Consider the following 24,808-nt stretch of genomic DNA (forward strand, 5'->3'; position numbering starts at 1 on the left):
AGATCATCAGGGAGGCAGAGGAGAAGCACACAGCTGGCTAATTCTGGAAATCAGCAATTCTTTGTTGTGAAAAGCAAAGACAATGAGTGAAGAGCCCAGGGTGTGTTGAGGGGCAGACAATTGCCAACCGAAGCACAGCAGCAGCGCAGGGGACACTGCAGCCTCCTGTGCCTGTCCCCCAGCAGTGACAGCACAGCTGGGAGCGTGGCCAAGCCCTGCCAGTGCCCATCTCTCCTCCAGCCCAAACCCAGCCCTCAGGCTGGAAAGGCAGGCAAACAGCCCTCCATGGTTCTGTGACCCCCTGGGCATCAGGGAGCTGTGACATCTCCATGCACCCCGAGCTCGTGGCAGCCCCCGGGGTCTGTCCCTCTGTCCCAGCCTGGGGCTTTGCTCTCCCCAGGACTTTGCTCTCCCCCTGCCTGCTGCAAGCCAGCGGCTGTAACAGAACGCAGAAAGGCCTGGGTTGGAGGGGACATTTAAAGGTCACCACTGCCACCCCTGCCATGGCAGGGACACCTTCCACCAGCCCCAGCGTCCAGCCTGGCCTGGGGCACTGCCAGGGACCCAGGGGCAGCCCCAGCTGCTCTGGCACCTGTGCCAGGGCCTGCCGCCCTCATTGTAAAACATTTCTTCCTTATGGCCACTCTGAATCTATACTTTCTTAATGGGAACCCACTCCCCTTTTCTATCACTACAGGCCCTCGTAAAGAAGTCTGTGCCCATCTTTTTTACAACACCCCTGAAGTGCTGACAGCTGTATGCACTGAATGCTGCTCTGGCTCAAGCTGGAAGAATTTAACCTCAGGAGATTGGTCTTTCTTCTCCCCTGACTTGTGCCTGCTTTTGCACACACAGAGGGTTTCACAGCTCGCAGCCTGCTTTCCAAGGGCTGGCAGGCTGCTACCCCATCCCCCTGCTGCACTCAGACAGTTCCAGCTGCTGCTCTGCAGAGGTGCCTTTGCTCTCGGGCACCTGAGCCCTGCTCTGTGACCTGCACCCCGAGAGCAGCGGCTCACAGAAAGCCCCAGAAAGCAAGTGTGGTGCTGCAGAGGCTGAGAATAAACCAGCCCCACAAAGTTATCTCAGCTATAAAATATTACTGCATCATCAAATGCAAAGCTGGGTCTGAGCTCCCCGAGCTTTCACGGCGGTGTGAGTGACAGAACAGCGGCCGTGCTGCTTTAATTAGTGCCTCCAGATTCCTTCATTCCTTCTGCCAGTTCAGTCTGTAATTTTTGGAGTACCTATCCTCCATTAAAATAAAGAGTCTGACTGACTTTGGAGCCTGAAATACCTGCTTTTTTTTCATACAGCTGGAGGTCAAGGCCCAGGGGTTTAAGACATAGTGCTGCTAAAATACCCTTGAACCTGCCCCTCCCTGCACATCAGCCAGCAAAGCCTTCACACACACCAGGAGCAATCCCCCCTCTGTGCCAATCCATGTGCTGTGCCTTCTGCTCAGATATTGAACACATTTTTGTGACTGATCCTCAAATGCAGCAGGGCCAGGGAGACTGGTCATGACTTGTCTTTCTTAAAACCCCCTGTGTTTAACTGTTTTCTGCTGTGCTCCAGAATCTCCCAGTTGAGGCCCCCACACTCAAAGATGTAGAAAGCACCTCTCCAAGCTTCACTTATTCAGGAATTTGACCGAGCTGTCCCATGTTCTGGGGGCTCTGAAGGAGTTCTCAGTGGGATGAGCCTGAGAGGAGAAGGAGCTTCTCACAAGACACGGGAGGGAGCTGCCGTGGAGGAGGAAAATCAGCCTGGACAGAAAGGGTCGAGGTGGACTCGAGAAGAGGGAATGTTCTGAGATGCTGGGGCAGCCCAAAGGGTGCAGCAAACACAGGTGAGACTTGTGGGGTCCCTGACCATGGCGGTCTCTGGTGATGGACGTCCTTTGTTGGATACCTGGGGGAGAGGGTGGCTGAAATTCCTAGGAAATGGAATGTCATGTACTGAGGGTCAAAGAACACTTCAATGCATTTATGAAAATAAACAGACTAATCAAGACCTTTATGTAATAAAAGGATTTTTCTGCTGTTAGTCAAGTTGTCTTTGTCTCAGTTTGATCAGCGTTAATAATGATCCTGCAGCACTGTTCTTGTTCCCTCCTGTTCAATCAAGAAGCAAAATGGGAAAGAGGAATTTCTCCTTCCTGCACACAGAGGGGATGTGGCCTTGCCCCGTGTTTCAGGACAAATCCATTAAAGCCCAGGATGAGCCCTAATTCTCCCCCTGTATCACAACGACCCAGCACTGAGTTACCCGGGCTGTGAGCTGCACTGACCCTGCCACGCATTTTCTCTGCTGTTTAGCAGCTGTAAGGAAGAAAAACAACTGTTATTATCTTTTGGATATTTTTTTAATCCTATTCTGAACCTGTTTGTCATCACAAGACGGAGTCAGAGGAATTCAGCCTCTGCAATGAGCATGGGATGGGGATGTCGGCACTTGACAAGAACTGTGAGGCTCTGAGTGATGTGCTGGGTACTTAATGAAGCCACCTAGAAAGGCTGACATATTTGCATTCCTGTTAAAAGAAAATAATAACAATAATTTGAGGCTGTCAGCTCTGCCCTGACAGTGCTGGAAAATGCCTCTCATTTCCCCCAGACACAAAGCAGCCTCTGCTCCTGCCGTGCTGCAGGGCTTTCAGAGACCCTGCCTGCTCTGGGACACGGCTGCTCCCTGCTGAGGATGGCCCCTGGGCCACCTGCACCCTGGCCCAGGCTGGGGGCAGCTGCCAGCTCTGTGCCCCTGTCCCACGGCCCTGGGGCAGCTGCAGGGCAGGGCCTGGGGGCATCCTGCTGCAGGGATACCCCCGGTGCTCCTGCTGAGGCGGGCAGCAAAACCCAGCCCAGCCCCAGGGCAGCAGAGCCCAGCCCAGCCCAGCCCCAGGGCAGCAAAACCCAGCCCAGCTCAGCCCCAGGGCAGCAAAACCCAGCTCCAGGGCAGCAAAACCCAGCCCCAGGGCAGCCCCAGGGCAGCAAAGCCCAGCCCCAGGGCAGCTCCAGGGCAGCAGAGCCCAGCTCAGCTCAGCCCAGCCCAGCCCCAGGGCAGCAGAGCCCAGCTCAGCTCAGCCCAGCCCAGCCCCAGGGCAGCAGCATCCCTCCCCAGGGAGGGTGGCAGGGGCTCCTGTGCCTCCCCCTGCACAGCCCTGTCCTGGACCTCCCTCCCTCCATCCCCTCCTGCCCTCAGGACCCTGCCCTGGCCTGCACTTGGGTATTTCAGTGTCAGAACCACAGCTGAGGGACTCTGCAGCTGCTGGGGCTGCTGACTCAAAATCAAATTCTGCTCTTTTTGCTGAGGTGTGCTTTGGTTTCGCGTGTGCTGCCTCTGGGTTTTGTCCTTCCTTGGATCCTCAGAGTCTCTCAAGTCAAACCTCAGCCTGCCTGGAGGATTTTCAGCATCCCCAGTGCACCCATTACAGAGGCTTTGAGGGTCAACTCTCACTTTTCTCAGAAAAGCAACTCGCTGCTCTCCCCACAGTGCCACATCTGAGGTGACGTGAGAGCTGCTGGGACCCTGAGAGCACAAGCTGCCGCTGCCCAGCCGTGGGTGATGGCAGGTTACATGTCCAGCTGTGCTGGGATGCACTCAGGATCCCCAGCTGCAGCTGGGCTTTGGGCTGGGAGCGGGGCTGAGCCTCTGCTCCACTCTACAGAGCTCCCGCTCCACACCAGCCTCTGCAGGAGAGGCTTCACCGCAGAGAAAGGCACCAGGGAGGAGAGCAGTGGTGAGAAGTAACAAGGAGAAAAGCAAAGAGAACTCTGGACTGGAAAATTTCTGCCCAACAATTGTCTCTAATAAGGTTTGACTGTATTAATTAATTGAGATGTGCCTTGGAGAGTGGGAGCTGCTGCTGATGGAAGCCAGCCAGGAAGGAAAAAACCCTCATTTTCTCTGCAAACCTTCTGACTAGACCACATCTCTGAGGTTTGGTGTGGCAGGCTTTGGGGAGGTGGGCAGCTTTTCAGGGCCTGTGACACAGCCACAGGTGGAATTTGGTTGTCACAAACTGCCAGGGAAGTGCCCAGGGGTGGAGGAGGACAGGGCTTTGCAGTGGGACCAAAGTGGGTCATTCCCTCGCACAAGCTTTTGATTAATTTCCTACGTGAAGCCAAAAGGGCTGCACCTTCCTTGCCTGAGTAGGAAGACGGACAAAATAAGGATGTGTGTCATTCCTCAGAGGTTCAGGTCACTGGCAGGGCCAAGTGCTGCTGTCCCAGTCCCCAGGGACACCTCTGGCAGGCAGAGCCACGGCTGGGCTGGGTGGGACTGCAGCAGGGACCTCAAACCAGCCCTTCCAAACCCCTGCAGAGCCTGCAGACCTGGAGCTGGGCAGCAGCGTGGGGCAGGTCCCTGGGGCAGGAAACACCTCTGCTGGAGCCTGTCCTGCAGCCCGTCCTGGGAGAAGCAGAGCTCAGGTGGGCCAGCCTGGGCTCACATCCCCGGAGCACACAGCAGGGGCAGGAGCAGCTCCACGGCTCCGGCACACAGGGAGCACACGTCCAGAGCTTGCACAGAGCTTCCTGAGCCTCGGGAAGCGTGCTGGAAAAGATGCTCTGTGCTCCTTTCCAGTCTAAAGGCCGGCTAAGGAGTGGCAGGGAGAGGACAGAAGTGAGCTCTCCAGCCCTGCCCTCCTGCCATGCTCCCTGCTTTGAGGGCTGGGGGGCAGCAGCTGTGCCCCCAGCCCGCCCATGGATCCAAATTCCTGGATCTCCAAGGACCCTCCCCTGCCCCTGCGAGAAGTGATGGATGTGGAAAACATCCTGCAGCCCTGTGACCTGACAGCAGGGCACGACACAGACATACCAGCTCACCCCCGAGACAAATCCCCCCAGAACAGAGACATGTCTGGGTAGACTCCGTGTGCCCCAGGGTGCTCCTCATCTGATTTTTCCTCTTGGAAGTTTCAGCCTGGGAGCAGAAGGAATCTTTTCTATAGCTGTTCACTCTTCCTATTTTTTTCCTAAAAAATGTAGCTCCTTTGATTTGGATGTTAGTGACTGCATTTAAACTAAACAGAGTAAAAACGTTCCTGACAACCCCTGTCACTCCTATCACAGTTTCTAGACCCAGGAGTTGAGGAAATGTTGGACAGAGGTGGGTTCTGCCTGGCACAGGGTTCAGATGTGCAGGAATAAGAGATGTTGAGAATCCCAGTTCTGGGATTCCCTCCTGTTCCCTTTGGGCATGATTTCAGCACTCTTGGAAAGAAACTGTCCAGCTTTCCACAGATGCTTTTTCTGCCATAAGAGGGAAATAATCGAGACTGAAACCACTTCCACTAATTGCCTGTATTTTAAATCTGAAGTGGTGCCAAGTTCCTGCTTGGAAATTGTTCAAGCAGCTGCTGTTACCAGGCTCCCGGGAGGACGTCTGCACAGCACATGGGCACTGGGACCCTGGACACGGGTCACTCACAGCCCATCCCGGTGAGGGACGTGGGACACGGGTCACTCACAGCCCATCCCAGTGAGGGACCCTGGACACGGGTCACTCACAGCCCATCCCGGTGAGGGACCCTGGACACGGGTCACTCACAGCCCATCCCAGTGAGGGACCCTGGACACGGGTCACTCACAGCCCATCCCGGTGAGGGACCCTGGACACGGGTCAGCCACAGCCCATCCCGGTGAGGGACCCTGGACACGGGTCAGCCACAGCCCATCCCGGTGAGGGACGTGGGACACGGGTCACTCACAGCCCCTCCAAGGGATCGACCCTGGACACGGGTCAGCCACAGCCCATCCCGGTGAGGGACGTGGGACACGGGTCACTCACAGCCCCTCCAACAGATGGACCTGGGGACATGGGTCAGTCACAGCCCATCCCGGTGAGGGACCCTGGACATGGGTCAGTCACAGCCCCTCCAAGGGATCGACCCTGGGACGTGGGTCACTCACAGCCCATCCCGGTGAGGGACGTGGGACACGGGTCACTCACAGCCCCTCCAACAGATGGAGCTGGGGACGTGGGTCAGTCACAGACCACCCTTACATCCCTCCCAGTGAGGGACGTGGGACATGGGTCAGTCACAGCCCATCCCAGTGAGGGACGTGGGACACAGGTCACTCACAGCCCCTCCAAGGGATCGACCCTGGGACGTGGGTCAGTCACAGCCCATCCCAGTGGGGGACCCTGGACATGGGTCAGTCACACAGACCATCCTCACATCCCTCCCAGTGATGGACTTTGGGGCATGGGTCAGTCACACCCCCTCCAAGGGATGGCCTTGGGGACATGGGTCAGTCACTCAGCCCCTCCTCACGTCCCTCCAAGGGATGGGACACAGGTCAGTCACAGCCCCTCCTCACGTCCCTCAAAGGGATGGCCTTAGGGACACGGGTCAGTCACTCAGCCCCTCCTCACGTCCCTCCAAGGGGTGGACAGGCTGCCACGTTTCTGCCTGTTGAACATTTTTAGCTCTGTAAAGGCTACATCATGACATAACTTAAAATCCCAGAATAAAGCCAAAACAGAAGGCAGATATTTCCCCCAAAAGACAAAGGAGTCTAAGTCTCTGCAGAGGGTGAAAGACACGTATTTGCAGAGGAAGAAGCGGGATGAGATGTTTTCAACGACCTTTGCTTAACCCAAGAGACCCCCAGCTCACGAGCCCTTGGCTGGTGTCAGCCGTGGCCATTGCTGTGGTGCTCTCTGGAGCCAATGGCTGCAGAAATCATGGATGTTTCAAGCAGGGGAGGCCACAGGACTCCGGGAGAACAAGAACCAGAGGAATCACGGTGATGAGCTCAGCTCAAACAAACTCACCCAAAGTCTAGACGTGGAGTAATACCTGGCTCAGGCCCACAGATTCACCTCCTCCTCTGGTACCCAACCCTCCCAGGAACCCATGGGAAGCTCAATTGCCCTGAGACAATGAAAATGCCTCAATAGTTTGGAAGGTATTACACAAGGCAAGAAATTCCTGGCTGAGAGGGTGCTGAAGCCCTGGCACAGGTGCCCAGAGCAGTTGGGGCTGCCCCTGGATCCCTGGCAGTGCCCAGGCCAGGCTGGACACTGGGGCTGGAGAACCTGGGGCAGTGGGAGGTGTCCCTGCCATGGCAGGGTGGCACTGAATGGGATTTAAGGTCCCTTCCAACCCAAACCAGTCTGTGAATCTGTGATTCTTCCTTTGATATGCCAATCACTGCTTTTCCAGCAAGCCCTTTCACCAGCACACAGCCATTGGCTGCCTGGGGTGTGAACGGGTCAAACCAGCAGAAACTCACCCAGCAGAAAGGAAGAGAAAGTCCCTGTCCATGAAAAAGAGGAGAGTAACGTGGATGTACCAGCAAAGCTCCGTGCCTCGTGTATCTCCTATTCACATTTGCTGGCTGCTGTCCCATTGTAACCTGGCCTCAGAGCGTGCCCGTGGTGCTGGGGAGCAGCCAGGAATGCTGGGGAGCAGCCAGGAACGGGGGGCTGGGGAGCAGCCAGGAATGGCCAGCTCCTGGAGGGAAGCCTTTCTCTGGAGGCTGGGCTCAGCCCCGTGCTGCTGAGGCTCTGGGGTTTTAGCTGCATGCCCACACAGAGCCAGCCTGGACAGCATCTCTGCCTCTGGGGTGAGAGAAACACAATTATTGAATGGCCTGAGTTTAAAGGGCATCTAGTGCACCCCCTGCAATGAGCAGGGACATCTTCAACAACATCAGGCTGGTCAGAGTCCCGTCCAACCTGGCCTTGAGCATTTTTAGGGATGGGGCAGCCACAGCTCCTCTGGGCACCCTGTTCCACACTGCTCCTGGCTCTGTGGGCTGCTTCACCTCCACAGAAGGTGAAATTTGGCCTCATCCCACGTGTAGGTGTGCCTGGCCTGAGCCACGTGGGTGTGCCTGAGGAGGTGATGGCCACGTGCTCGTGTGTGTCCCCACGGGGAACCTGCTCTACACTAAAGATGCTGTGGCATTAATGTGTAAATTAAAGTACAACTGCAGTAATAGTCAAAAGGGAGCCCAAAAGAGAACAGAGAAGATTGATTATGTGCATATTTTAAGTGCTTTGTGACTGTGAATGTTTATCTGAAAAATAAGAGTGAACACGAAGCACTGATGCTACAAATAAAAATAATAAAGGGAAATACATCTATTTTATTATTAAATTATAGATTAAAATAGGAAACAAGGGGAATATAGAAACATATATCTCTTTGTGGAGGCTTTCTGTAACAATCATCATAAAATAACACAGCAGTACCTGACAGCTTAAATAAAGACAGGAGCTGAGGCTCCTATCTACACATTTATCTCCTCTGATCCAGACAGGGTAAAGAGGCATAAAAGGCTGGGATAATAACATCTTCCCTGCACAGCAGCTCCCAAACGATAGGCAGATTTTATACTCGGTTACTCCACATAATGTCAACATTGTTAGAAAACAAAAGCACCATGAAGGAACATCTTTCTCCCTCCTTCTCTTTCACCCTTTTTTCCCTGTGATCTGTAACCCTGTGGTTTCTGTGTCACGCACAGAGGGGCAGATCAGAAGCTCTGCTGCCCTGGATTTGTGGGGCAGCAGGACAAGAACGAGGGCAGGGGGCAGTGAGGCTCGGATGGGAGCACACCACTCAAACTCAGGGGAGCAGAGGAAGCACCAGGCAGTTCCCCTAATCCCTGTGCAGGGTCACGGGAGCTGCTGGAGCCAGCTCTCCTGCCCCCCACACGATGTGGGATGGACAGAGCTGTGTCCCTGTGTCCCACCCGAGCCAGCAGCCCGGGGAGGCACACACTGACCTGGGGCTGGAGCTGACAAAGAGCCTGGGACAGCCAGGTGCTCCCTGTTCTCCAGGCTCTGGCTGCCCAGAGGGACTCACACCCTGGGAGCTTCTACCTGAGCCAGTTCTTTCCCCAGTTCCCTCATCACCAACAGACTCCTGCTGCCCCCGAGCGATTCCCCCACTCCCTCGGCACGTCCAAGGTGACACCACAGCAAGAAAATACAGCCTGGAGGAGTTCCTGCAACGAGCCACCCACACTCCTAAGCAAAAACACTCACCTGGTGTTGCAGCACACGTCACTGTTGAGATGGCCAGCATTCACAGCTGTCACCACACAACTTCAGAAGGCTTTAACCCATACAGAGCTACCACGTCACTTCAGAAGGCTTCAGGCATCTGCCCTTGCTGTTCTCCAGCCCAGCCTTTTATCCCCTCATGTTCACACACTGCCCCTGTGTGCCCTCTGTGCCCTCTCTGGTTGCTCAGCACACCTGGGCGCTCCCTGGCTCGTTGCTGTCAGTGCTGCTCACCTGCTGCTCACAGCTGCACCCGCTGGGGATGGGGCTCACCCCAGTGCCAGTCCCCACGAACTCTGCGCCTCCAGCCTGGCACAAAACAAGCAGCACTCTGAAAGCAGCCGCATTTCTGCATCTCCTTCCACACGAACCTGCTCTGCCCTGAACCCTCCCACAGTGGCAGCACGAGCAGCTCGTTCCCATTCCCCAGCTCGTGGGATCTGAGCTTCCTCGGGAACTTCTCATCAGACAAGGCTGGGTGGGGCTCGGAGCAGCCCGGGCTGGTGGAAGTGTCCCTGCCTGCGGCAGGAGGTGGAAGGAGATGAGCTTTTAGATCCCTTCCAGCCCAAACTGCTCCATGAGTCTGTGATTCTGTCTGATCGCCCAGGGGGGACAGACTGACATACACAAGATTCATTTTCTCAGGAAAACACAGTTGGAAGAGCAACACAATTGAATTGTTTACCTTTAGTTGGATCAACGTGTTAGTTCCTCCCAGCCTGAAGGGTTTTCTCCAGGCACACCTACATTTGCCCAGCTGGTTTGTCATGAGAGGACAGAGCTCTTGGCACTTACTGGAGGAGAGGGGAAACCGTCTTGGCAGCAGCAACCCATATTTTTTTGGAAACATTTACTTTTGAGTCCCAGCACAATGGAGGTGACAACAGGAGTGGCTGTCCAAGCTGGACGTGGAGCCAGCCCGTGGGGAGGGGAGCCCCAAACTCCTGCCTGGCCCAGCTCCATCCCAGGGGGAGCGGGGCTGGGGGCAGCAGCTCTGTCCTGGCAGGGGGGCACTGGGTGAGGGTACCACGACTGCCCGGGGGCACAGCAGGAGCCAGCTCAGCCCAGGAGCCACCGGCAGAGCCCAGGGTCACCCAGACCCTGCTCCAGCCCCGAGCCCCTCCCAGCTGCAGCCTCCAATGGCACAGAGACCGAGCAGCACCACCTTCCCTCGGGACCTTCCCCCAGTTTGGGATGTTCTGGGGAAAGGGGAAGAGCTGTGGCCAGCCCTGGGCTCCACGTGCTGCAGGCAGCAGGGTGACCCTCTGCCTGGTGACACTGCTGCTGGCTCAAAGGCCACACTGGCCCTTGTTTAACTCCAGGGTGCACCCAGGACCTGCAGATCCTACACAGCCAGGCACTGGGTACTCCTCATGCCTGTGACTCACAGCTCCCCTGGAAAAATTCATCAAGCCTCAAGGATAACTCAGACTGAGAACCTGCAATTTCTTTTTCTATTATAAATGAGAAAGAAAAATAGCCCAAACATTTCACTCCTAATACTCCAAACTTTTTCCTTCAGTGCTTCACGCTGTCTCTGCTCCCCTCCCTGTCTTACAGGAGTGTGACTAATCCTCCTCTTCCCCTGGCACTGTTACCTTGAAGGTATTTATAGAGTGTGATCATGTTCTCTCCTGTGTCTTTCTTCCCTCTGCAGCTCTGGATAAACCGGGCACCCCAGGCATCTCCCACGTGCCTTCCCTTGCTCTTTGAGGCCGTGCTCACTGCAGTGCAAGCCACGAGAGGCTCTGCCTGCTGGACTCCCAGGGGCTCGGGATGAGCTCCTGCTGGCCTGGCACCCAGCCTGGCCCGGGGCTGGCTCCGTGCTCCGGGGCTGCTCACACTCCAGCCTGGGCAGCCAGACTCCCTGCTCCCGAAATCAGCCAGGAATCATCTGCTCTGTGTCAGCTCTGCCACAGCCAGGGCTCTGCCTGGGGCAGGGGCAGCAGAGAGGGAGATGGATGTGGGGGAGATGGAGCTGAAACACGGCCAGGGCTCTGCCTGGGGCAGGGAGGGGCAGAGGGAGATGGATGTGGGGGAGATGGAGCTGAAGCATGGCCAGGGCTCTGCCTGGGGCAGGGGCAGCAGAGGGAGATGGATGTGGGGGAGATGGAGCTGAAGCATGGCCAGGGCTCTGCCTGGGGCAGGGGCAGCAGAGGGAGATGGATGTGGGGGAGATGGAGCTGAAGCATGGCCAGGGCTCTGCCTGGGGCTGGGGCAGCAGAGGGAGATGGATGTGGGGGAGATGGAGCTGAAAGGTTTGTCCAGCAGATTGGGGAGCTCCTGAGGAGCAGGCAGGGCCTGGCAGGGGAAGGGTGGTCTCAGTGCCCTGCCTCCCTCACTGAGCCCAGGAGAGTCAGGGTGCAGGTCCCAGGGCCCCAGAGCTGCCCCAGCCAGGCTGTTAAACTCTGCCTTCTGCAGAGCAAGCCCTCACACGCCAGCTGGGAATGGTGCTTGGCTTGTGAGCAGCCCCAGGACAGGACTGGCCATGGCCAACACCTCTTCACGGACTTTAACAGGTGGGACAAGCAAATTCCCATGGCTCCAAATGCTCCTGGGCTCTGGGTGGCCTCTGTGACCACCAGAGGAGTCACCAACCCCACGTGGTTCCAACCACCATTAGGGCTAGAGCCATCAGGTCTGTGAAACAGAAGTTTCTCACTGGATTACTTTCTTTCTCTTTCAACCATGGAAAAAGATGTTCCCTGGGGAAATTTGGGCAAGTTTCTACTTTGCAAGTAGCAAAACAAAATGCTAAATAATGTTTTAATCTAATTTTCTTTATCTTTCCTTTCTTTAGTTGTATAGATTGAAATGATGGGTCCTTGACTTCTCCCTCCAGCATCAGCTGCTCCTTGGAGGACCACGAGGGCTTGGTGGCCTCAGCTGAGTTCATCTCACTGCTCAAGGAAAGAGCCTAGAGTGTCACTGGGATTGGCTTTGAAGTCCTTGGGGGTAACACCAGCCTGCAGAGAGGAGCAGTGTCCCTCCAGGCCTGCCAGCTTCGCCTCTCAGTCGAAAGGAGACGTTCAGAAGACCAGGTGAAAACCAGGTGGGATGAAACACAGCCCCCTGTCTGCTGTGTGTGTGTGGGCAGGGGACAAGTGAGAGACAGATTCCATTTCTCTTCCTGTCCAAGGCCCCTCTGGGAAGACCATTTTCTGTTTTCTTAATAAAAGCAGATAAAACAGAAGAGGAACATCTGCGGCTTCATTTTAGTCCTCATTTTTCTTCCCCTGGAATTATACTTAATAAGCATTTTATTTTCCACTTGCTATCTTTTATTTCAAATTTTACTGTTCCTGATCTGTCGTTGTTGTTCGAAAGTCAAACGGTACCAAAAGCCCAATATTTTTCTGGGAAATTAGCTTCTGCTTTCCAGCCTGCTCTTCTGCCAGAGGCTGTTCTGTCCCCCTCCCTGGCTGCTCCCCCAGTCCAGCCCTCAGCAGAGCACCCCCAGTCCAGTGCCAGGCAGGATCCCTGCTCCCCTGCATCCCCGGGGTGGGGGAAGGTTTTCAGAGCACTTCACTTGAGCTTGGTCCTGCCCGGGCACAGAGGAAGAGCTCAGTGGGGGCTCAGGCAGGGGCTGCTGAAAGTCACCTTGTTCCTGATCCCAGCTTGGAGTTTGCTGCTGGCCCCAAACACAAATATCCCGGGTCAAACACTCCTGCTTCTGCCTCACAAGAATTCCCTCACCTTAAAAATATCCTGATTTTACACCTGGATGAAGTGAATTTGCATCATTATCCAAAACCTGAGAGGCCCGGAGACAGATGCTGCAATTCCTCATCCCATGGGGCAGACTCACCCTGCAGATCAAACACTTCTGGGGGGTTCACTGGATTTCTTCTTGCTATTTGGGTTTTTTTTTTTTTTAATTCCTGTTTGTTAGTTTTTTGCTCCAGCCCTTCCATTGTGATCAAAACTTACTGGTAATGCAATAGCATCTGCTGCAGTCGATTAGAGATCTGGCCCCTGGAGTCAGGCAGTTAATCACCCACAGCCTTTCCAGCGCACATTTAGGGCTGCCCTGGCTGGTCTGCCGGGGAGGAATGGAGCAGTGCCAGGAGAGGGAGGGAGATGGCCTGCACCCGTCCCAGGAGGTGCGACTCTGCCGCTGCCCCTCCTGGCCTCTGTGCCCACAGCCCACGCTGGCAGATGGCCCGAGCTGTCCCCTCACCTGCCGAGAATCACACCACCCCTGGCAGGAGAGGCCAGCCCTCAGGGCTTCCCGGATCCAGGAGGGGTCTCAGTTCTTCCCATCCTGCACGCTCCTCCTGCCAGCCCCTGAATCCCTGCTCCACGGGCAGCTCCATCTGCTCCTCCTGTCTCACACCCCGGGAGCCTCTTCTCCTCCACATCCCACCTCCGGGGCAGAATCTGCTCAGAACCTTCTCCTCCGTTCCCTTCCCAAACCCTCTGGCCCTGACAGAGAGCTCTTGTAGTGCAAGTTCAGCAGAGCTCCCAAAACAGCAGGAGAGCCTCTGGAGCTGTGTCCTGCAGGAGGTTTCTCATCTCAGGATTTCTCATCTCAGGACATTTCCTTTCAACATCGCAAAAAGGAGACAAGATTTCTAACTGGAGAGGGAAAATCAGCACATTCCCAGGGAAGGGGGCCCCCAAGCACTTTTGGGGAGTTCCCCAGGGCAGCACTTTTGGTTGAAGGTTTGCTAATTCTCCAAAGCCTGACAAGTCCTCCAGTGATCCCATCAGCCCTCTGAGGGGAAACCGGCTCTTCTCCCTTCAGGTAATTTGAAATCAAACTTTTATTAATAGGACCATGGAACCTTTCAGGTCAGGCAGTACCTCTGGGATCACAGAGTGCCACCGTTTCAGCTCCTGCTGCAGCAGTTCTCTGCCAGGCAGCAGACAAAAGGTGTGAGCCCACGGTCTTGCCCAAATTTGGGGCGCTCAGGGTGAGGTGCCAGAGCCCCAGCAGGGTCTGTTCTGGAGGAATGGCATTCCTCACACTCAGCTCGAGCTCCTCCTCACTCCAGCTCCTTGTGCAGACACCTCTGCCACGTTGCCTTGAAGGTTTCTCCGGGCTCTGGGCACCACGACCCCCGAGCACTTTCCCCCACTGGAGGAAAGCTCTGTGTCCCCAGGGATTGTTTGTGTCCCCTGAGACAGCAGCCCAAGGTGAGCAGTTTGTGTCTCACGCAGCCTCACTGGGTTATGCTCTCTTACCAAGAGGAAGAAACAAGACAAATGTCTTGGAAGGGGGGAAAAATGTACCGTGAAATTGCTGTAACTCGTGTCAAATCAACTAACCTTGCAAGGAGGAGTGCACTCCTCAGCAGCAGGAGCCACTGCAGCACACTCAGCCTCACCAGGGCCACACAAACAGCTCCAACGCCTTTGGCCCTTCCCGAGCCCGAGGGTTCAGCACGCAGCTCTGCTCTGCTCCCCACACCAGCACCCTGTCCTCCCCTGCAGCCTCCCTCACAGGAGGTTCCAGGGGCTTCTGTCACCTCCAGCCCCGTGACAGCTCTTTAGGGTGCCCTGTGCTGCCCACACCAACGTGCCAGGTTAGCTGCAGAGCCACTGCTGCCTCCCTCAGGCTGCAGGCCCCAGCAGCGGGGCTGAGCTCTGGGGCAGGTGAGCTCTGGGGCAGGTGAGCAGCAGGGCTGAGCTCTGGGGCAGGTGAGCAGCAGGGCTGAGCTCTGGGGCAGGTGAGCAGTGGGGCAACTGAGCAGTGGGGCTGAGCTCCTGGGGCAGGTGAGCAGCAGGGCTGAGCTCTGGGGCAGCTGAGCAGTGGGGCAGAGCTCCCAGGGCAGGTGAGCTCCCAGGGCAGGTGAGCAGTGGGGCTGAGCTCTGGGGCAGCTGAGCAGTGGGGCAGAGCTCTGGGGCAGCTGAGCAGTGGGGCTGAGCTCCCGAGCAGCAGGGCAGAGCTCCCGGGGCCGCTGGCTGGGGCAGCTCTCTGCTCTGCACACGCAGGAGGGGACAGGCAAACAGCTGCTCTGGCCAAAAGCTGCCGATCCAAAGCCACACACAGGTCAGCTGCGAGCTCCTCTGGCTTTCCTCACCGGAGCAGCCCTGGGGAAGGGGGGAGGGCTGGCTGCAGGACGAACCATTGCATCTGCAGGCAGCCCTGTGGAGCTGGAGAGCAGTGCTGGGGGATGCAGGGCACTCAGCCTTGGAACCCTGGGATGGGTTGGTCTGGAAGGGACCCTAAAGCTCATCCTGGTCCATCCCTGCCACGGGCAGGGACACCTTCCCCTACACTGACAGAGGGACAGAACGACGTTCAAGTTGTCATCAGGGTGCCTTTGGGGGATCCAATTAGAGCAGCAAGAGGAAAAAATAAAACGCAGTGTTCAGTAAAGGCTGCAGCAGTTAAGTAAGGTGGAGGTGACACTTATGTCCGCCTTAGGTTAGGGTGGACGATTAGGGGGATCCAGTTTGGGCAGCAGGAGGGGAAAAAAAAAACCAGCGAAGAGTTCAATAAAGACTGCAACAGTAAAAGAAGATGAATTGAGAAATTCAAACCCCTTTATGATTGATTTGACTGTTTATGTAAAATTCTCACGGACAGGAGCACATGAACTCTGCAGAGCGGTGGCCCAGACACCGTGTTTGCTCAAAAGCATTCACAGCCATGTGCGAGTGAGGGCTCCCTCCCCACGAGGCTGTGGCTGCCCTGTATTTCCTTTGCTCTGATTAATCGAGGAGGATGGGATTTCCCAGGAGGCACCAGCCAGCCTCACTTGATGCAAAGCTCGAAGCAAAGCCTGATTATTTTGCAGAGATGGAGTTCACTTCAGCGCCTCTTTAGGCACCCTGGAGCTCTCTCGGGACCTCTCCTGAGCCCTTGCTGGGTCCAGTTCAGCTCTGAGGCTCCAGAGACCTCAGACCATGCCGGGGCTCCCCGAGCTGCTCCTCGCTGGCTGTCTGGAGCTGAACTCCCCCTCGGGCACTTGCAGCCCCCTGCAGCCTCGGGCAGCTCGGGTCCCTGGAGCAGAGCAGAGCTGAGCCCCCGAGCAGCTGCAGCTGCAGCTCGGGCAGCAGCACTGCAGGTGGGGTCAACCCAAGTTATGTGCCTGCCTTCTTTTTCATCGTACAAGTAACAGGAGGCGAGGAGGGAAAACCCAGCAGCCTCTCGAGTCTGAACCCACAGCCCGTTAGCATCTGGAGCTGCTTAAGCTGCCATCCCAACGTGCACTGCCACCCCCTTGGGGCAACAGAGATGGCTGAGCTCGGAGGTGTTTGAAAGATGAGCAATTTGATCCTCCTTTTGGAAGAAGCACCAAAAAATCTGTCCCATTCCTTTCTCTTCAAAACCCATCTGCCTGCACTCTGAGTCGCAGCAGCCCTCGGAGCCACATGTCATCAGCAGAGGGGGAGTGCTGCAATAACTCTGCCAGAGCCCTGGGTGGGGACAGGTATCACACACGGGGCCTGCCAGCTGGATCCCATAAATCAGAACCACAGCACAACTGCTCCTACTGCATCTCTCATGCAAACTGCTTTCCAGATGGATTTGCATGGAAAGAGAAAAATAGAGTCCCAGAATTATTTAAATCGGAAAAGCCCTCTAAATTGGAAAAGACCACTGAGTCCAACCATTGCCCAGCACTGCCAGGGCCACCACTGCCCCATGTCCCCAAGGGCCACATCCACAGGGCTGTGAAATCCCCCCAGGGATGGGGATCCCACCCCTGCCCTTTCCATGAGGAATGTCCCCAGTGCCCACCCTGAGGCTCCCCTGAGGCCGTTCCCTCTGCTCCTGTCCCTGTTCCCTGGAGCAGAGCCCGACCCCCCCCTGGGGCTGTCCCCTCCTGGCAGGAGCTGTGCAGAGCCACAAGGGCCCCCCTGGGCGTGGAGGGGACGCCTGTGGAGGAAGGAGATGGATTCACATGAAGGGAGGTGAGACTTGAGAGTGACAGGATATGGCCAGGGCAGTTTAAGCTGGAGAATATTTGTCTGACACAAGAGGACACAGGGAAGAGCTTTTCCCCACGAGGACACGGGGGCAGTGAGGTTTGTTGTGTCTCTGGGGCATCCATCCCTGCAGCAGCCAAAGCCCAGAGCCCCAGCAGCTGGGCCAGGGGGCAGAGCACAGGGCAGGGGCAGGCTCTGAGGGCAGCAGGGATGTGGGGTGAGCAGGGATGCCATCCCCAGGGGCAGGGACAGATGTGCCACCGCTGAGGGACTAAAGGGCCCCAAGGGCATCCGCAGCTGGGCAGGACTTCTCACCACAGAGGCACAGAGCAGTCTGGGTTGAAGGGACCTTTCAAAGTTCATTTAATCAAAAATCCCAGCCACAGACTGGTTGGAGTTGAAAGGAGCTTTTCAGGAGCAGAGACATCTTCCACTAGAGCAGGTTGCTCACAGCCCCATCCAGCCTCAGCCTGGCTGCTCCCAGAGGTGGGGCCTCCCCCCCTCTCTGGTGAGATGCAGGGAGATGCCTGGCAATACCCATGGGGATCACAGCCACCAAGCTCACAACACCCACCAAGCTCACTCCAGCTCAGCCAGAGCCAGCTGTGGGAATGAGCCACACCTGGTATCAGCCCCAGGTCCTGGATGACTCACGGGTGATTTAAATGTGATGTGACCTTCCTGCAGACTCATTTTCCTGCCTTGTGGCACTCCCAGGTCCTCCTTGCCCGGGATAAATGGTGGCTTCACCTCTGGAAACCCTCCTTGCCCTGTGCGAGACAGCCCTGGGTCCGTGTCCTGCCCCACCACACCCTGCCCAGCCGCACCGGCGGGGCTCTCCTCCCTCTCCATCTGCAGGGGAAATCACCACCCCCGGTCCCACTTCCCACCCAGCCCCCGACTCTCCGTCCCAGCCAGGAGGTCTCTCCCAGCCCCGCAGAGCCCGGCAGGGCTGGACCAAAGGGGGCGCAGGGACCCCGGGCGGGTGAGCTCTGCCCAGCCTCCCCCTCAGCCCAGCGGGCACTGCCAGGAGGTGCCACCAGAGGGGATTCTGACTGACGCTTTTCAAACAGGGGAGCTGTTCTGAACTGAAGATTGACAGGAACAAGCTTTCCACGGTTTTGTTCCTTTTTATTTTTTTCAGTGAAATGTGTTCTTCTGAAAAAATTCTTCTAGCGGGAGAACTACCTTTCAATTTGTCCTCTCTCACTTTTGGGTTGAGAAGAAAGAGGTCATTTATATATTTTTTAAGGAAGCAAAAGGAATATAAAGTCCACTAGAGGGAAAAAGAAATCATGAATATCTTGGTAGCAGGGTATTTTTATCAAAAGGTGGCAAACTTTAGAGACATTAGAAGTCATGTTTTAAAATGACCAAGTGGAAAGTTATAAAAATGAACAAGTCTTGTGTGAAAATGATGAAGGGAATTTCAGGCACAATAGAAATCATCTGTGAAAATTGCCAGGAGAGCAGAGAAGACATTTCTGTCTCCAAAAGCAAAATAAAATGCTTTTCACAGTAATTCATACTAATTATTAGCCTTAAGTAGTACTAATTTTTACCCAGCAATAATTACTATTTAAGGCTCCAGAGCTCTGGAAAAAGTATTTTCTGGGTGTGGTAAGGTCCTTGCAGAGGGATCTGCACAGCATTTGTGGGCAGCCTGTTGAGGGAGAAGTTTTATTTCTCCTCTGCACCAACACGGACAGACATAAATATCCCATTCCTGTTGATGCAAATAACGGATTGCTCCCGTCAGAACTGACAAAGGCGCTAATTTAGGGAGAGTTTCCCTCTTTCACACGCACAGATGCATTTTTCAAGAGGTTTTTTTCTGCTGTTCCCCTGGGATCTGAATTCCCAAACCAGGTGAAAATCTGCCAGACGCTCCCGTGTTTGGGGGGATCTGAGAAGAGCCTGTGGCAGAGGCAGGCCAGGAACCCTGCGAGTGTTTGATGGGGTCTGAGAAGAGCCTGTGGCAGAGGCAGGCCAGGAACCCTGCGAGGGCCCAGCCAGGAAAAGCTGCAGCAGGAACCCGCCCTGCCCCAGAGCTGCCTCCTGCTCCCCGGGCACTCCACAGCCAGCTGCTGCTCCAGCTGTGCCCAGGCTCCATCCCCGCCTCAGCCCAGGTTCTGTTTGGCAGGGGCTGCTGTGTCCCCGGAGATCCTGGCAGCCCCTGGGGCTGCTCACAGGTGTAGCCCGGTGTCCTTGTCAAATTAATCACACTCTGTAAACGCAGCTCTGTCTGTGCTTCCTGGAGCCCTGCTTCTCCACGAAGTCTTCCCGAAGCCTCCCCACTGCCCCGGGAGTGGGATTTCCAGTCAAGTAAACACCAGGGGAAGCTACAGCAGCCACGAGCTCCCCCAAAGCCATGTCCCTCGTCCTCAGGGGTGGCACTGTGCTCCCGCTGTGTCCTGGCACTGCCGTCAGTGGGGGCCAGCGCAGGGAGCTGATCTGGCTGAACAGCAGCTGAGGAAGATGAGGACATGGCTCAGTTCTGCAAGGTGCCTGCTCCGGGCCAGCCCGTCTGCCTGTGCCAGCAGGAGGCTGGGGTCTCCATCCAGCTGCTGATGGGGACCCTGCCATTAGGAGAGCCCTAATCTCACCAAGAGCTGCCTCCTGCAGCCAGGATCGTCCCAAAAGTGCCGCAGGGGACACGTCAAAAGCGAGGAGCTGGCACTGCAGCCCACTGGGATGAAGCTGGGAATTGCCAGGCCCCCTGCCCTCTCCAGCCCTGCACCCTGGATCCCTGCAGGGGATCCCCCCGGCACATCTCCATGTCCATCCACAACACAAACATCCCAAAAATACCTAGGGAAAAGGCTGAGGGTGTCCAGGAGCATCTGCTGGGGTGGTGCTGTGCCTGCGGGGGTCAAATGCCAGTCCAGGGGTGAAAAGGTCCCCCAGGACCAGAAGGGCAAAGGGTGAATAGCAGCTGATGGCCTTGCTCTGGCTCGGAGCAGAGGTGACAAGTGTGTCCCTAACACCTGTCCCCTATTCCCAGTGGCACTGCCGACAAGGGGACTGGCCATTTGCTCTTTTCTCTAAGTCCACTTTCTCCGGAGAAATCGACCGGCCCACCAGCCAGTCAATCAGGCAGTCAATCAGTGAGGCAGCCAGTCCGAGCCGCTTGGAAAACAGATCCTGCAGAGAGCGGGACTGGCCCCCGAGCCCCGAGAGCCTCAGGGAAAGCTGCAGCCCCGGGGGAGGCTGAGCCCCACAGCCCGGGGCAGGGGATGGAGGAGCGGCCAGCCAGCCGAGCGCCCAGCCCGGGCACTGCCAGCCCCCGAGCAAAGCGGCCCTGGCTGGACACGCCGGGCCCTCCTGGGGGGCGGATCTGACACCCCCACGCACCTTTGGGACTTGGAAGAGTTGCTGCTGCTGACATCTAGTGACAGGGAGAGCCGGCACGGGGAGTCACCTGGAGCTCCGGCACAGCCTCCCCACCGCGGGAGAGCCCGCTCGGTCCGGCCAGGGGCTCGGTCCTGCCCAGGTGCTCGGTCCTGCCCAGGGACTCGGTTCTCCCCAGGAGCTCGGTCCTGCCGGGTCCTGCCCAGGTGCTCGGTTCTCCCCAGGGGCTCGGTCCTGCCCGGAGCTCGGTTCTCCCAGGAGCTCGGTTCTCCCCAGGTGCTCGGTCCTGCCCGGAGCTCGGTTCTCCCAGGAGCTCGGTTCTCCCCAGGAGCGGGGCTCCAGCGGGATGCGGGCCGTGCAGGCAGCGAGTGCCGGGCGCCCCACGATGTCCCAGCCACTTGCAGTCACCCCAAGACCTTTTCCTCCTGCAGTGGCACCCGAAGAGCCCCGGCGCATCCCGTTCCCAGCTCCCCGCAGCCCTTCCTGGTCTATTTAAGCACAGGCTCAGTGCTGGCTTTGGTGTCTCATCGGAGCACAGGGAGGGGACAGGATGCCCCAAGGGGAGGAGCCGCGGTGGCACCCAGGCAGTGCCCAGCCGCTGCCGGGGCTGCAGCCCCTTCAGCCCCGCTCCCTTCCTCCCAGGGCCGCGGGAGCCCCGGGAACCGCGCGGGGGAAGCGGCCGCTCCGGGCTCAGCGGAGGGAGGATGCGAGCGGGATGCTCCAAGCTCGGGAGCTGCGGCCGCATCCCCGCGGGCTCGGGGGTCGCCCAGCCACGCCAGGGGACGAGGGCTGCCACGGCGATGGGGGGAGTATGTGGGGTGCGCGCTCCCTGCTCTCGGTGCAAGAACAAAGCCCTGAGGACAGCTGTGTCCGGGGATGTGAGGGAATCTCAGCAGGGACCCCCCCGGCAGACGCGCGGCTCGCTCGGGGCTGTGACAGAGCGGTGACAGAGCGGTGACAGAGCTGGGGCTGCCACCCCGCACGCACCTGCCCCAAACCCCGGCACCTCCCGGCCTCGGCACCTCCGGGCGCTCCCGCGCCTGCAAACCCTGCCGCCCCCTCCCAGCACGGCCCCTGCGAGCCCCCTGCCCCGAGCAGTGCCCGAATCCGCGGGGCACATCTGGGCAGAGCAGGACGATCCGAAAGGACAGAGCGAGCCCAGCGCTCGGGTCCAGAGCACAGGAGGCAACAGAAAGCTGCTGGATGAGCACGGAGTCGCGGAATGGTTTGGGCTGCAAGGACCTTCTCGAGCATCTCGTTCCGACCGCCCTGCCACGGGCAGCGACACCTTCCCCGAGCCCGGGCGGCTCCCAGCCCGTCCAGCCCGGCCGCGGCGATGCCAGCCGGGCTCATCGCCGCTCCCGGAGCGCTGGGGAGCGGAGAGCCCCCTGCCCGGGGTGCCCGAAATGCCCCCGCAAGCGAGCCCGGCGGAAAGTTGTGCCCCCGCTCGCCCCGCGCCGCGCTACTCACCCAGGAGGATCAGGGTGCAGAAGCAGAGGATGCCCCTCATCCTCCCGCTCGGCTCGGCGCGGACCCCCGGCCCGGCCCGGCGCGGCTCGGCGCGGCTCGGCGGTGCCGGAGGATGCGCGGAGGGCTGGGCAGGGCGGAGGGAGGGAGGCGGCCCCGCGGCCCGGCCCGGCCCCCCCGGCCCGAGCGCTGCCCCGGCCCCGCTCCGGCCCCGGGTCATGCCCGCAGCCGCGCCGGGCTCCGCGGGCTGCCCGCCGCCCTGCGCGCCATCCTCCGCCGGGGGGCCGCTCCCGGGATGGCCGCAATTATTTATGCCTATTGATTATTTAATTTTCCTTTCTTCTTATTATAATTTTTTCTTTTTTCTTTTTCTTTTTTTTTTTTTTTCCCTCTTGTGGTGTGTTTTTATGTTTGTTTTCTCCTCCTCTCCCAGCAGCGGAACTCGCGGCGGGAGCAGCTCCGCCGTGCCCGAGCGCCGGGGCAGCCTCGCCTTCCCCGGGCCGCCCCCGCCCCGCCGCGGGCCTGGGGAGGGGCTTGGGGCCCGGCCCCCTCCTCCTCCTCCTCCGCCCCGCATCCCCGGCCCCGCATCCCGCATCCCCGGCCCCGCATCCCGCATCCCGCACCCCGCATCCCGCATCCCGCATCCCCGGCCCTGCATCCCCCGCATCCCGCATCCCGCATCCCGCATCCCGCATCCCCCGCCCCGCATCCCCGGCCCCGCGCGGGGGTTCTCTCGCTCATCTCGGGCACCCGTGCCTTGGGCATGGCCCCTTCCACCGTGCAAGCCCCAGGCTGGCTTCTGCCTCGCCCGTGTCCTCCTGGAGGGTCCCGGCATCTCTCCCCTCCTCCCGTTCGGGTGGAAGCACCGGCCTCGTCGCACTGGAGATGTGTCCTGTTCCCTGGTGTCGGCAGCGACACTGCCCTGAACGCTTGGGCCGTGTCCTACCCCCTCCCGGCCACAGCCCCTTCCAAAATCCCCTGACACACGATGACCTCCCAGTTCTCCTCCGAAACCCTCTGTAAATTCGGGTGATGTGCTTCCATGACCTCCCATCCAGGTCCCCACCCCTCCTCCACCCTGGCGCACTGGTCCCCCACCACCGTTCCCTGCGGCTTCCCCAGCTCTGACCCCCACGGCCCTGGGGGGCAGGCGACCCTGGCTTAGGGAGCCGAGCAGCAGAGCTGGCTCCTGAATCTTTATGATGCTGAGTGGGCATCGCTTCTCACCGCCTCCATTTCACGCATGGAGCACCTGAGACACAAAACGTGAAGGGACATCTTCAGGTTCCCCAGTAATGAACTGACCCGTGGAGTAGGGACAGCCTGGGTCTGAGCCAGTGTGCTGTGCTCAGCCTCCTCCTGCTCCTAACACAGCCTCCCTTCCCTTCCCTTCCCTTCCCTTCCCTTCCCTTCCCTTCCCTTCCCTTCCCTTCCCTTCCCTTCCCTTCCCTTCCCTTCCCTTCCCTTCCCTTCCCTTCCCTTCCCTTCCCTTCCCTTCCCTTCCCTTCCCTTCCCTTCCCTCCCCTGGCTCCCTGGATGATCCAGGGCATGACCAGGACGCTTTTCCCACAGGCAGTACTTTTGGATATTTGCAGCGAGAGCTTTTTCCCACTGCTGGCTCAGATCTTTTCACTGAACAGGTATTTAAATGCTCCGGGAAGTTTTTTTTTTCCCCGCTGGAGCTGTTCAGGGTTCTTAACTTGCATTTCCTCGTGGCATCACCTCATTAATCCTTCCTGCAGAGGAACTGCACGCTTTTATTTTTCAGGAGTAAAACAGAGAAGGGAAATAATTCCTACACCCATTTGTCGGTGTTATATATCAAACAGAAAAAGCCAAGGAAGTACTTTTTATTTCCTTCTTTCCTCTTTTTTCTTCCCACTTGGCAAATCAAAAGGAAAGTGTGATCCTTGGCTTTCCTCCCTGGCCTTCCTCTCCTTCTGAAAGCTTCTACCATGTTCCAGGCTGGAACTATCCATTTAACAGGTTTCCTAGTCCTCTGCCAGAATTGAAGGGTTGTAAATACATGAATGTCTCTAGCAACTGCATTTCACACCCAAAATGAGCATTTCCTGCGCTACTCAGTGGGGAAAAAGAAAGTGTTAATAAAGCCTCATTTGAGTGAAAAACATTGCTCTGGAGCTGGGTTTTTTGGGTCCTTTAAGAAGAGTATGATTATGTTTAAGCAAATTTCAAGCTGAAATTGCACTGAGCTGCAGTTAAAACATCAACTGGGAAACCGGGGAAATGATTGGATTTTTCTGCTTATTATTATTTTAAATTATTTTGCAGATTCTTTTTCAGTGTTCTATTTTTAAAGTGGCCGTTTGTCCAGGGAATAAAAAAATCACTGGAACATATGTGAGTTTTAGTGGGATTTTTAACAAATGAAAAAAAAAAAGTTTTCCTTGGAAAACGTCTTGGCCTCCCTCAGGAGTGAGGAATTCTGCTGCTCTTGGAGCACAGGAGGTGCCCTGAGCCCATCACGTCAAGGAGGGGTGGTTTGGCTCAGTGTCCCACCTCACACAAGAGAGCTGGCATGCGAGGACTTGCTTTCCCCGGCTCTGTCTTGTCCCTCTTTGAGGGCTGAGCAGCAGGAAATCCTTCCTTCTGGTCAAAGCAGGGCAGCTCATGAAATCCCTGCATCCCCACAGCTACAGAGCAGCGTGGAGGCTGCCTTGGTGTCACCTCTTGGGCTGAGGCTCGGTCCTCCCCCCGGACAAGGGGAAGCTGCCAAGGAATCAGCGCAATTAAAGCATCGCTTCTTCCTGAGTCTGAAGAGGAAATAAAAAAATGGGGAGTTTGGGGACGAGGAAAGCCCAGGCACAGACAACCCCCGCTGGCCATCCCACCAGGGAGGCATTTCCTGCCTTCTGTAATTACTCGTGGGACAACCAGGACAGACAAGAGTTGCACTGGGAAAAGCTGCCCAGAAAAGATCCTACAAATCCTGTGGGGAGAGAGGTGCCATTGTTCCCTGCTGCCTCGTTCATCAGAGCTGGCTCTCCCCTCCTCACTGGGTGGGCGCTGGGATGAGTGGAGGGAAGTGAAACCACTCCTTCCGTGAGTGAAGTAAAACCACTCCTTC

At 57.3% G+C, this 24,808-nt stretch overlaps 1 protein-coding gene across 1 annotated transcript in view; it reads right to left on the reverse strand.

The window, feature by feature from the left end:
- LOC119700717 (GDNF family receptor alpha-4) overlaps positions 1-22,220 on the reverse strand; it is a 72,622-nt gene extending 50,402 nt beyond the window's left edge. Inside the window, exon 1 of the mRNA XM_038136250.1 lies at positions 21,724-22,220. Within this exon, the coding sequence (XP_037992178.1) occupies positions 21,724-21,940 (217 nt within the window). The 5' untranslated portion in view covers positions 21,941-22,220. The remainder of the gene's footprint in view (positions 1-21,723) is intronic.
- Between the last annotated feature and the right edge of the window lie 2,588 nt (positions 22,221-24,808).

This window comes from Motacilla alba, chromosome 4, assembly GCF_015832195.1.
Source record: "Motacilla alba alba isolate MOTALB_02 chromosome 4, Motacilla_alba_V1.0_pri, whole genome shotgun sequence".
Classification (NCBI taxonomy): Eukaryota; Metazoa; Chordata; class Aves; order Passeriformes; family Motacillidae; genus Motacilla; species Motacilla alba.